The sequence below is a fragment of the Gobio gobio genome (assembly GCF_949357685.1).
Source record: "Gobio gobio genome assembly, chromosome: 7".
Lineage (NCBI taxonomy): Eukaryota > Metazoa > Chordata > Actinopteri > Cypriniformes > Gobionidae > Gobio > Gobio gobio.
The window spans coordinates 28,638,175-28,652,556 of record NC_137103.1 but is presented as its reverse complement, the minus strand read 5'-3'; the positions used below and the strand labels follow the sequence as shown (position 1 = coordinate 28,652,556).

The 14,382-nt window shown below is 39.5% G+C and overlaps 1 protein-coding gene across 1 annotated transcript in view; it reads right to left on the bottom strand.

Moving 5' to 3' along the window:
- The window catches only part of thsd7ba (thrombospondin, type I, domain containing 7Ba), a gene marked incomplete at its 5' end in the record, with an annotated part of 214,769 nt that overhangs the window by 152,764 nt on the left and 47,623 nt on the right, over nucleotides 1-14,382 (bottom strand). Inside the window, one exon of the mRNA XM_079822385.1 lies at nucleotides 5,585-6,428. Coding sequence (XP_079678511.1) covers nucleotides 5,585-6,428 — 844 coding nt within the window. The remainder of the gene's footprint in view (nucleotides 1-5,584; nucleotides 6,429-14,382) is intronic.

Genomic DNA, 14,382 nt, shown 5'->3' with positions numbered 1-14,382 from the left:
CCAACTAAGATTCACATATAAAACATTCATATACTGACAGAATATTGTCAGTCTTGCTGTCAGACATACTGTAGATTTGCTCTCAGAAATAACCACAGAGACGCACGCAACACCCAAGAAATGCAAAGTTTCACTACGTCAACTCTAATTTCATAAGCTTTTGTCTTCATAACCCAATGGCAGGTGACAATGCCAAAAGCGTGAAGAAAGAAGATATTTGTATGTCAAAGCATAGCAGCCTCTTTTCACCTGACATGAGGATTAACAAGGGATGATCCCCATTTTACAAGAGACGGTCTGTTTAAAAAGACAACTCAAGAAGTGTAGCTTCATGCTCTTACAGTTATACAACACACACACACACACACACACACACACACACACACACACACACACACACACACACACACACACACACACACACACACACACACACACACACACACACACACACACACACACACACACACACACACACACACACACACACACACACACACACACACACACACACACACACACACACACACACACACACAGACACACACACACACAGACACACACACTAAAAATATTCCTTAAATGGGTCATGAATTGAGAAATAAAAGTTTACTTGATCTTTTGGCATATAAGAGGTCATTGTATTCTAAAAGTATCCTGTAAGTTTTAGAACCCCAAACTTCCTCGGTAGTCCCAAAACAGCTTTTATTGAAACCAAGCTCAGAAAACAACGTTTCAGATTTTGTCACATTACTACATCACAGTGCGAAGACAGACTGCCTCTGCAGAAAAAGATCAACGCCTACTTCTACATCATTGCATCTTTAGCCCCGCCCACCAATTCCCACGTCATGTAGTAGTAATTACGAAAGAGACGCAAACACAGTATTACTCCAGCAACAAAACGATGATTACAGCTGAGTCTTACAAGACATTTTGAAGTGCCAAGTTGTGGGAAAACACAGCATTGCACTGCCTTCCTTTTGATCCTAACATTAAAGGACAACTCCGGTGAAAAATGAACCTAGGGGTAATTAACACATGGTTACCGAGTAGATCGTTCTCTGGGATGCGTTTTCATGAAAATCGAATGTAAAGAGTTTTATCTCTAAAAACAGATAAGCTTATAACGCTAGTCTATGGGGCATAGAATAAGTACAATTAAATCGCTAGGTAATACCACTAACAAGGCTCAAAATAGCCTCACACTAACACGGTAGCATAATGAGGGTCCCTACATGCAAACCGAAGCATTGAGAACTTTGTAAATGAACAAACAGTTTAATAAGAAGATACTTTATAAAGACAGTACATTACGCATATACAGACAGAAGCCATCTTGGAAAACAGTCTCGACGAGTCGAGCCACGAACGCTGTGCTAATGCCTGGCTCACACTACAGGAGTTTTAAAATCCTATCCGATTGTAAAATCTGGTTGCAGCACATACTTCAGGAGAATCTTTGCAGATTTTCTTCCCTCAAATCTTAAACATGCTCACACTACAAGATTTGAAATTCGTGAAGCATCACACACTACAAAATGTTATTAAGATTATCGTGCCAGAGGAAGCGTGTCACGTGATCTACGCAGCAGATCGGAATTGGGGAAAATGGATACTGTAAACCGAAAACTTGCTCTATCAATAATGATCGTTTGTTGTGAGAAAAAAAACAAAAGCGTAAAGAATAAACGAGTGTGATTTTACTCGAATTTACTGACTTATCTCCCGGAAATGATGTCAAGACAATGTTTTTTTCGTTATAGATATAGCTGTATGAAATTATAAACAGTCGTATCGATATCATTTTGATTGAATTATATTAATAAAAATAATAATTTAGTTAAGTTAGAGAACAGACGCTACAATTAAAAACTGAACTGAGCAATATAATATAGGCTTTACGGCGGAAGATTCAGTTTCAAACCTAAATGTAAAAGCGCCCATTTAAGCGAGTTTGTCATTGTCCTTTTCTGTTTTTGTGTTTTTCATTAAGAATATTAAACACACCATTCAAGCAATTTACTCCCAAATTGATGCTCATTCTAAAGTGAAAGTATAATCCGCGCGGCAGCACAGAATTCATAACGGTGTGCATTTTATGCAGCCTAGCTCCATTCTTCGTTAAAGATAAAAATGCAAAAAACCTTGCAAAAATGATATACGATCCGCCTAAACCCGACCAAATCACAGAGATGCCGATTTGCACGGGACTAATATTATCACAGGACCTCGGTGTTTGGCGAAATATGGTAGGTAATTTGCAGGGGAATATTTACTTTACATATTACAGACATGGCCGATTCGGACGGGATTAAGATCACAGACATTCTCTGCAATTATTACAAATCACCAGAGGTCCCCAGATAATAGCCTACTAAACCCGTGCGAATAGGGCTATAGTGTGCTAGAATGTTTACCGTTATAATATTGCCTGCCTAGTTCAAAAGTGACAGTGTCACCTTTTACAGTGTAGATTTGTGCTGTAATATGAAAATACAATTGGTGCTAGTATAGTAGGCTATGTATTATGAAATGTGTCTACTTATAAGAAACAATGGTTTGCAGCTTTCTCTCTCACACACAGCGCGCGCGCACGTAGACACACACAGCGCTCGCGCACATACATAGTCGTAGACTTGTTTCCTATTGGCTATTGTGACAGTACTGACGTTATTACAATCTTGCTCATCCCGATAAATATCAAACATGTTTGATATGATCGGGGCCAGCCCGATTTGTGTGGGAGCAGATTGGGAGGGGCAAGATTTTATCTGTGAACTTCTCACATTACCAGATAATCTGCGCCGAACATCGGAACCGATCGAGGTCGTGGACAAGATTTTTTCTCCGAATCTCGGGAGGGGAAAATCGGCCATAAATCGGCCTAAAACTCCTGTAGTGTGAGCCAGGCATTAGTGAGCTGGTCGATAGGAATTACTGTAGCGTCGCAGTCAAACTGAATAGTTGTAATTTATGGGGCCATTTATGGGGTTAATGCGTTGGATTATCAAATACAGAATAAAGAACGGAGATAAAGCTGCTTTTGTTATTGTTTTGATCCAAGCCATTCGCTGTAATCCTCAATAAAAGCTTAAGTGAGCGACATCTTCTGTTTTGTCACCAGTAAGACATTACGACACGTTTCATTTAATAATATTATATTCATTTGTTACATTTATTTAGCGCTTTTCAGAGTACTCAAAGCGCTTTACATATAGAAGGAGGGAATCTCCTCAACCACCACCGATGTGCAGCATACACCTGGATGATGCGACGGAAGCCATATTGTGCCAGAACGGCCACCACACACCAGCCTATTGGTGGAGAGGAGACAGAGTGATGAAGCCAATCAGTATATGGGGATGATTAGGAGGCCATGATAGACAGAGGCCAATGGGCAAATTTGGCCAGGATGCCGGTGTGACACCCCTACTCTTTTTCCTGGATTTTTAATGACTACAGAGAGTCAGGACCTCGGATTAACGTCTCATCCGGTGCTTGTTACGGTATAGTGTTCCCATCACTATACTGGGGTGTTAGGACCCACGCAGACCACAGGGTGAGCACCCCCTGCTGGCCTCACTAACACCTCTACCAGCAGCAACCTAGTTTTCCCAGGAGGTCTCCCATCCAGGTACTGACAGGCTCAGCCCTGCTTAGCTTCAGTGGGAAACCAGTCTTGGGCTACAGGGTGATATGGCTGCTGGAATTTAATTTAAAACACGACACTGCATAGGACAATTTATGCAGTTTTCAAATGATCGAAAGGGATGAGTTATAAATAGCCTATGAGAACGACAGTGTGAAAAACTGTGGTACTGAATTATTGTGATATGCAAAACTGTTAACCAATCATAGCAGTGGGCGTTTACTTCCAGGAATGCGTCACACCTATCAAAACGCAGTGTTAGAAAGAGAGGGTCAAAACAGGGTACAAAATAGCTTATTACTTCTAAATTAGGATGTTTTTTTATGTAAAAATCTTGATAACATTATAAATGGAGTTCATGTCCCCTTTAAAATGTTTTTAGAACTTTTCTCCAATAAATGTTTACATATGGTCAGTGAATAAAACATAAATGTATAACAACGTGTCTACACCGGACGCGAGCGGAACAATGCAAACAGACAAAAGACAATATAACCCATTATAATAAGTGATGTTGTTTACACTGGATGCGACATGGCACGCCGCGACAAAACAAATCCCAGACTGTAAACTGATGCCTTGTTCTATTTATGACATACTGACATGAAGGACAAATGCTTTGCAGTGGTTGCTTTGTCGCGTTGAGTGTAGACAGCTTCTTTTGCGGTGCGGCGCAACGCGCCAATGGTCGCGTTCGGAGTAGACACGGTGTAAGTTTATTATATTAACATTATATATTTATATAAGGAAGGTTATATATTCTTAGAATTTTGTTGAATTAATAATTTTGTTGAATGACCATAAATGATTCTGAAGTGCGTGGACAGTTGCGGTGTGCAAGCCAATAGTACTAACAAGGCTTGAGGCTCTCTTTGTGCACACTAACAATAAAATAAATAAATAATAGAAATAAGATTAAACTAAATAAATAATTGTATTAAAATAAATATATAAATAAATAAATAAATTATATGTAATAAACAATACATCTAACTGTACAGGAATGTAATAGCAACTGAATATATTTCCTAATAATGTTTTACACGTTTAACATAACTTTTTCACACATTTGGTGTTAAACCATGAAAACGTACAGATGCCTTTTAAATTTTACGATGGGGTCCCTCTCATGAGGATGATTATAGAGTATTTGGGCTCCATGGTGTATATAATATTCAAAACCCTTTATTATTAGACCTAAACAACCTTGGATAGCAAGCAGCAGCAGACAGCACCATGACACAGGTAAAAGAGCAAAGACATGAAAGTCTACATTTGAGCCTTAAAACCTTTATCATGAGTGCCTGCAAATCAATATTTTGCAAAGGAGGCATCTTTAAAGTCATGTTCAAAGCCTGCCTTCGTTCCAGCATTCATTATCCTCAGTTTGTAGGAAATCCATACTCTTTGTGAGAGAAGGATGAGCTACATCTCAACGACTTCTAATTCTAACAAGAGTGAGACTGAAACGAGAATAAAGCACAAACTACAGCGTAGCAGTGATTGACCGTCATTCCGAACTCATACTATGGATGCAGAGATTGCAGCAAGAGAGTAAATTCAATCCTTTCCATCACGCCAGGGTCTGTTCTGCTCAGAGAGCCAGCTCTCCCATGCTGGTGTTGCTGCTGCCAGAGGCATGTCTCTCTGCTCACCTTGTATAGTACGGCAGCGGGAAGGAGATTAATGGAGGACTAACCGATTTAGCTAGGCCCACTTCACAGAGCCGCTTCAAAAATCCAGCTGCACAGCAATTCCTTTCACACAAGCAGCAGCCGTACCTTGCTTTCAAGAGCATAATCTGGGATTTAGACCTTAAAAGGGTTTATGTTCTCAGAGGGTTTGTCTTTCAGGCATACATTGCTTGTACACAGATTATTGTAAATTGAATAGATACGCCTGATGTGTCTGCGTACGTTCAGGGCTTCTTACCTCAGCATGGCGTTCTTGCCGTCGCTGCGCACGCACCGAACTTGGCGTGTCTGGTAGCCGATTTCCACGTCCAAGCCCTTAAGGCTGTGGTGGTGGTGGTGGAGGTGGTGATGGTGGTGCTGGGAGCTCTGGATATGCCGTTTCACGGTGTTCCTCTCGGTATCTCCCGTGCTGAAGTCCAGCATGGTCCTTCCGCTCATCCAAAGCCCTTTGTGTTGCGGCTGCCTGCACTCGCTCCAGGGGCCGACTTTAAGGCTGTAGTGATGCTCGCTTTCCCCAACCGGACAGGGCAAAAGGTTTGCGCAAATCCTCGTTTGGGTAAGGTTAGGGCAGTTAGCACCTCCGTACATCGGCGCAGCTAGCACATGCCGGGTCTGATGCTGGAGACCCGTGCCGCATGTTCGACTGCAGCCGGACCAGGAGGAGAAATCGGACACAACGCAGTCGTGAGGGCAGGGGATCAAGCAGGCCTGCTCGAGCGCCGGTCGTGGGGAGAAGAACTCACATATCCTCTCCGTAACCGCCGTGCGGTTCGAGGTGCGCACGCAATGGACTTTCCGTCTCTGGATGCCATGCTGGGCCGTGACGCACTCCACAGTCCGTGGTTTGAGCTCATTGGACTGGAAGGGGGCTAGAACACACGGCCCCCATTCTGACACCTCCCATTCGAAGAGATCCTGGTGCCACTCACACACTTTGAAACATGGCCTCTGGCTCTCGGGTTTGTCTGCGTGCCGGCAGTTGGAGTGGTGCGTGGTCCAGCCTTCTGAGTGGATGCACCACACCGTCCTGGACTGAACCCCACCAGTTCCACATTCTTCCCCCATACACCTGCCCCACTGACCTGGAAAAGGAGGGAGGAAAGAATAAACAATAGATCTCCAACTTTGAGGATAATTCATTAATTCACGTACATGGTTATATAAATATCTCAGCATTCATAACTATGAGCTTAACCCAGTGCGTGCGCATAAATCATCAGGATATCTGTGATAGAGCGCATCATCATGGACAGCATTGTGCTCTACTTTAAAGGATTATTACACCCAAAAATAAAATTCTGTCATCATTACTCACCTTCATGTCTTTCCAAACCCATATGAATTTCTTTAAAGCAACAGGAAGGTATTAACTCCATACACTTTGGTTTATTTATTACATAAATCCATCATATTGCTTCAGACTTGTCATTTTTGAAGCCTGACAGACCCCAATTAATGTTTTTGTGTCAGATTTTGTGGAAACCTTTTATTTATTTATATGATATAGAATTTTTAGTAAAATGCATGCAATAGTTTTTCATTGTAAAAGTCATTACATTCAATTTCACTGCTTATTAATTAATAAAATAATTAATTTCTTTAAAAAATATATAATAATGAACCCTAAACTTTTGAATGGTAGTGTATCAATTAAAATTAAAGAGTGCAATAACATTACAAACATTGCTAAAACATCTGCTGAGTGTTGTTCTAACACCCAACAAGAAATATTGTATAATCATTGTACAGCAGATAAAGAAATGATTAATGAAATGTACATTTTGCGATAGTGAGCAAACACGTTGAACAGATACTGGCAATTATTGTACTGTACATGTGCTATTTGGGACTACATATAATAAAAATGATACTATTTTAACTTTTTGTTTCTTTCTAAATTGATGGCCACATTAAAAGCTCATCTATGCAAACTGAAAATAGATAGGTATAACAAAAAGAAAAAGAAAAAAAAATCCATGTTAGCCGGAAAGCAGCACACTCAGCTACAACATCCTAAACTGCTGAATAGCATTGTAGCTCACTGGAGCACATCATTAAATCTTTTCACGAAACACCACCACAGGTTTACCACAACAACATGTTTATATATTTAACTGAAGGAATTAAATGTCTCTCACGCACTTTCCTAAGCCAAAGTGTGTAAAATAGCTAATAACATGTAAACACCATCATTTCACGTTCATTCCCCTAAAGAAGCCAAGCTAATACCAACATTTAAAGGCATTTCCATGCCTCCCACAGACGCCCTCCCCTGAGTCTATAGATTGACTACACATGCACAAATGGATCAAGATTGATTTTCCCTCTGTTATTGTACCTGCATATGAAAACGCTTCAGGCTAAAACCCACAGGATTCAGTTAGTGAATGCAGCTATGGTGTTCTTTAAATGCACACTTGAAGCTGAAATGTGTAATTTCTGCGTCACTAGCATCACAGAATGAAAATGCAAAAATAAGCACTGTTTACAAACTGATAGTTTCACCCCGACTACACGCTATTGGTAAAGTCAATGTTGCTGTATTGGACTGGTCATCATAGCCAGGGGAATCAACCTACACATGGCTTACTTGTAGTTTTATCTGCATATTAAGTGGGTTCAACAACAACAAAAAATATAGGCCAAACATCAACTTTAAATTCAGAAGGCAAATATTATATTGCACACAGACCACAGATGAATAACCTTCTCGGTCTGCAGACACTCTCAACCTCAGAATCATATTCATAGACATTAGAGTGTGAACTACAGCTTGTGGGGCTATACAGAAACGAGCAGGCACAGACTCAACATGCTTGTTTGTAACGCTGAACACCCATTTCAGAGTGAAGGATCAAGAGTGGAGAAAATATCTACAATACAGACACTACAATCCCACTTCATGTGGTGAGAGGTTTATGTCCTCAGACCTGCAAACTCATAAGAGGTGAAAAAGGTGACATGTTTACGAACTGTGTTTTGTTGAAATGGTCTGGGGGCATCCTCCCGAGGATTTTTTTGTTGTTGTGATTTTAACATGTAAACAAAGCATTCTGGTGAACTCTGAAAAATAAAGGGAAAAGACAACATTTGCTTCAAGTAAAAAAAAAACTCATCCTACTTTTATTGACATTTTTCACAATTGGATTTGATTTACAAGCTTGTGATTCGGAGAACTTCCATTCCAGAGTACATGGCTAATTTCCTCAAAGAAAGAAAAAATCTGTAATGCTGTAAACTATACAGGGAACCCCAGTTGGTACGTCATTATACTATTAAAGGTTAAAATATATTTATTTGTAGTCTACTTACATTTAAAGGGGTGATGACTTGAGAAATCAACTTTCCTTTGAGCCTTTGGTATATAAAAGTTCAGCATGATATAAGAATATCCCGCAAGTTTCAGAGCTGAAAACGTCCTTGTTAGTCAAAGAAAAGCTTTTATAGACACCAGGCCCAGAAAACGAGAGATCTCCGAATATGTCGACCACTGACGTAGTAGGACGCAGATGTACCACCTCAAGCCCGCCCACCGACTCGTGGAGCTAAACGATGCGGAATCGATTGTAAACAAGATAGAGGTCGAGACTGGATTTGCATTGATATTGAGATTAAAACACAATGCTGTGCCTTCTATATTGGATCCGACAGGAACGGTGCAACACACTTAATTGAGTAAAACATGTTTTTATATGTGTTAGTATTGCATTGTTACAGATCGTTTGATATCTATTGATAACATACCTTAGCACGCTGTCACAGGCTGGAGAAGGTGTTATTGGTTCATTCATGATCGGACTCGGACTTGTAACGCCAGCTCGCAAAGCCCAATGTCCCAGGGCTATGTGCTTTTCATACGGGCTCGTGCGCACGGTTCGCGGTTATATTCACTGATGATCAAGCGAAATGATACAGAAATAACATTCCAATCAATCGCGGGTGGATGAGAGATGAATCATTGTGTTTGTTTGATAAAGACATTTTGTGAGTCCTGGCTGTGGGCTGAGTGATTCATTCCGGTTGCCGTTTGACACACGCTTTCACTGACAGGGGAGCAGAAGCTCATTAAATATGCAAATCTTATCCAATCCTAGCCGTGGGCGTTTACTTCCAAGTCTTCAGTGCGGCATGCCCATCAAAACCGATCGTTTTTCAGAGAGCCTCAAAACCAAGGCAGAAAATAGCCTATTACTTATTCATTATGATGTTTTTGAATGTAAAAACCACGCGAACGTCATAAGTTGACCTCAGACAACAGTATAAAAAAATTTAAAAAGCCAGTTCATGACACCTTTAAATTACACAGGATAGTAAATATTTTTATAAATGAAAACATTTACAATTCCCACTAGATTCTTGTGAGGGATCTCTTTGGATCTACACGATTCACATGAATGACATATTTTGATTCAAAAGGGTATAATAGACATACCTAAATCTTTGTCATTTAGGAATAAGATTGCGTGGATGTCTGAATCGAGACCACAATCTTTTAATGATTAATCATGCAGCACTGTTCCAGTCCACATGAAGCCGAATTACAGCAGAATTAACCCAAGCTAGCATACAACCCGAACAATACACAGTATGGTGTTCCTGAAAGAATCAGCATTTTTAAGTGAATCACTTCAGTGATTGATTCACTGATTCACTCAAAAGCTGGATGAAACAGCATTCATGAACAAATCTGTTTAGTGAATGTTCAATAACTCACTTAAAGATTTTGTTTAAATCCTGAATAAATCAGTGTTTTGAACAAATCGGTTGAACAATTTATTCAATGATTCCCTCATAGACAGTCAGTTGTAGCTTCTATTGGAGTACCAATGTGGAAAGAGTCAATGAAAAGCTCTTTCACCACCACTAATGGATACAGTGTAAGGAGCAAAATGGTCCAGACATTGTATGGATCAAAAATCTGACTATGCATAACTAATGCTTTGGACTAAAGCGTTCAGTTTGCAGAACTGACATGAAATATCCTCAACATGTGTACACACCTGCACACACGCACAGCTGCTGATTGTTGATGATCCAGCCAGCACATAAAATCAGTGAATCACTGATCCCTAACAAGCCACTCTCTCCTCTCAATCCACTGCACCTGGTCAGCACAAGGTGTTTTCCGCACCCCAGCCTCATCCCAGCCAGTGCGGCTGTTCCAGCACCAGCTGTGCTGTGCGGGTGATTTATAGCAGAGTGATTCAGAGTGATTACACTGACAGAGCAGCAGCAAACACAACAAACCGTTCCTTTCCAGAGATCTACACCTCCAGGGCTGGATAATCACACAGTCCATCAATGGCCAGACCCTTCTCATCCTACTGCCGCTTTTTTTGATTCACCTAGAGCCAGTGGCATCGCCCCATTCATTACAGCTTTTGTAACTACATCAAGGGATCAGCACGGCGCTTGACACCAGGAGACCTATTCATTTCACTCACAGCCCGATTGCAGACAAATGTGATGATTTTTTATTATTACAAGTAAAAAATTATTCCACTTACATACTAAAAGTATAATTTACCCCAAAATTATACATTCAACGAGTTATTTAAAGGTGCCGTATGTAAGTTTTTGACTGTAAAGCATAAAATACCATATTATGTTTGCAGGTATTTAGAAAACATGCTAAGTTCACAGACTCGTTTCTCCGAAAAACAATGCTACAGCCAGTTATTTTACTTTGAGATGTGCATTCTGCGTCGGAATGTCTGTTTTTGTTTTGGTCTGTGATACGCATGCCAATAGTACCAATATTATACTATTTAACCAATAGTATGTCGACACCACAGGTTGCCAGTTGGCGGAAAACAGCGTATTGCTACCATGGAGGCCAGCAAACAAGATAAATCAACTTATCAGCTTACAGTGTGTAAGTCTCCTAGCCTTCCATTGTCAATTGCGCACGTGCATGTCCACAACCTGACAACCCACGTGAGCATCGACTCGAGGAGGAGGGGGCGGGGCAAACAATATTTTGAATTTGGACTGTAGTACCCATTTTAACCACTATCTGTCATTCTTACATAAAACACATTTAATCATCTTCATGTTGTTTCAAACCCATTTGCAATTTTTTTCCCCCCAAAATAATTGATTAATCAAAAAAATATATATATACTTTTGTGTTCCACAGACAAAATAAACTGTTTAAGATGACATGAGTGGAGGTGAGTAAATAATTACAACATTTGACAGAAACTATTGCTTAAGATATTGAATTGAATTGTCTTTATTTGTCATACAACACAATTGGTAACACTTTACAATAAGGTTGTATTAGTTAACGCATTAGTTAACATTAACTAGCCATGAACAACCCCTCTGTTCAGGATTAGTTAAAGCTACACTGTGTGATATTTTCCCCCATCTAGCGGTGAAAAGGTATATGACTATCCAGAGAATATTAGTTTCTGTTCCTCTCAATTCCGATTTCGTTTCAACTCCTACGGTGGCCGATTTAGTTCAAGATTAACATGGCTTCCAGTTCGACCTCGTCCACATTCGACACGGTGCCATCGAGTGTTAAAACGCAAAAGGCAAAGCTTGAATTTACGGGTATGTCCCTCTTTGGCTAATGTACTTTCAAGATGGAGGGACAACATGGCAACCGGCATTCGACCCCTCACCCGTATGTATTTTCAATGGCATATTATAAACTTACGAGAATACTTTATTACTTGAAAGAAGTAAATATACATTAATGAGCACATATATTTTTGAAAGAACTAAGTGTTTTTAGCTAAGAATAAACTAAAATAGATACACAGTGTAGCTTTAATCTTTGTTAGCATTAGTTAATAAAAATACAGCTGTTCATGTTTTGTTCATGTTAGTTCACAGTGCATTAACTAATGTTAGCAAGATTTTAATAACGCATTAGTAAATGTTGAAATTAACATTAACAAAGATAAATAAATGCTTTATAATTGCAGTTCATTATTAGTTAATGGTAAATAATGCAGTTAAAGGAGAACTCCGGGGAATTTTTATGTTAATCTTGATCGTTATACCTTTGTGAGTACTGTCTATAGAAAAAAAAAAAACGAACAGGATTGGTGCTTGCAACACAGAGCTGTTACAGTTAATGCCCAGAGCTCCCACTCAGCTAACACGGCAGTTATGGGGGCATATACATAAAGAGTGGCAATGCAATTAAAATGTCTGTCCAACATGAACAGGGCCCTTACATGGCAACGAGATGCATTTAGTAACTTAGCCATTGTTTAAATTCCCCTTAATAGTATTTTAGGCGGCTAGCTGAAGTCTCGCGCTGAAGTCCCGTGGGAACTCAGTTGTAGCCGGAAAAAGGCAAATAGTCCAGGTTGGAGGAGCTGCAGAATCTCGAGGTCATAAAAAGGAAGACGATGAAAATGTAAATTATATAGTACATATTTTGTGTCTGTTAAGAGGCACAAAGACACACTTTATGTATATGCCCCCATAACTGCCGTGTTAGCTGAGTGGGAGCTCTGGGCATTAACTGTAACAGCTCCGTGTTGCAAGCACCAATCCGGTTCGTTTTTTTTTTCTATAGACAGTACTCACAAAGGTATAACGATCAAGATTAACTTAAAAATTCCCCGGAGTTCTCCTTTAACTAATGTTAACTAATGAACCTTATTATAAAGTGTTACCAAAAAATGTGTTATGCAGCTCCTATAAAAAAAACAATACATTAAAATGACACACGCATACAGATAACCACACACAGACAAATACATATCTACATTTAAAAAAATATATATTTCTTTTCAACACTGTTCCAAATCTTTTGGTTGTTGTATTGTCAGCTTAGCCCAGATGTTTGGTACATCAACATTTATGCATTTGGCAGACACTTTTATCCAAAGCTACAGGAAAGTTACATTTGAGGCCTGATTTTATTGCATGTTTATATAAACTAAAATAAACAGAAGTTTGAAAAATTTCCATCAATATGCAAATTATTTTGCAACTTGAAATTAACTGTTAAGCGAGGAACTAAATTATTCATGACTATATCTCCATGCTGAATCCTGTCGTGTTTAATTTATTCAGTCTAGCGAGTGCTTAATTATTGAATTTGTATATACGGCACCTCATGTGGTTATAAACTTGTAGTCCATCCATCTTTTACTGCTCTTAATTTCATCCAGGTGTCTGTTTGGACTGATGAGAAATATTGATGACTGATGTTTAATTACTTAATAATTGAGTGGAGTTCAGTCAGCTGCAGAGCAACACTCGGGGACGCTGAACGCAAACATCTCCGGCTCATCCAGCCAGATGGAGCTACAGTTAACACGTTAACACTCCAGATGTTGGAGGTGAGGTGCATGCAAGAATTGTTAACAGTAACATCTCTTAAATTGCACTTTTTCCTCCTGCCAGGTCTGTCAGTAAGTTCAAGTATAAAGTGTGGAAATGTTAACTTCGGTGTAAACGTACGTTCACAAAGTCAGCAGTCTCCTGCCTGAGTGACAGCTTGTGATTATAATGCAACCTCACAGAGCTAAAATCAAATCCAGAGAACGCTCACGTCCAGAATCATGATGTTCACGTGATTTAAGCAAAATATTACAATTACTCTCTGTGAGTGTGCTTTAGTGTTTCATTCACAGTATCTTAACCATGAATAAACCATTTGCAATTAGCAAAGAATAATTTAAATGCTTTATTAGAGCATTAAAATAAGATCTGATTTTAGAACTGAATCAGATGGAACTCTACTTAAACAATTACATAAAATATCGTAAATATTAATAATAAAGAATACATTAAAATAGATACTAACATAGCTGTGCCACAATGTGGTTACATTTGTAACTGGCATCAAATAACCCAACGCGTGCGGCGCGAAGTGACCCAAAAAAAGACAATGGCTGCGTCCGAAATCGCGTACTATGTGAGTAGGTACTACATTTGAATTTGAACGAACTTCGCGACCGTTAAAAAAAGTATGTTCTATATAGTATGAATGAATGTAGTATGAATTTAATCCGGACGTACTACATCCGCCAAGTTGTCGTTTTCATGTGACCTATTCATAAA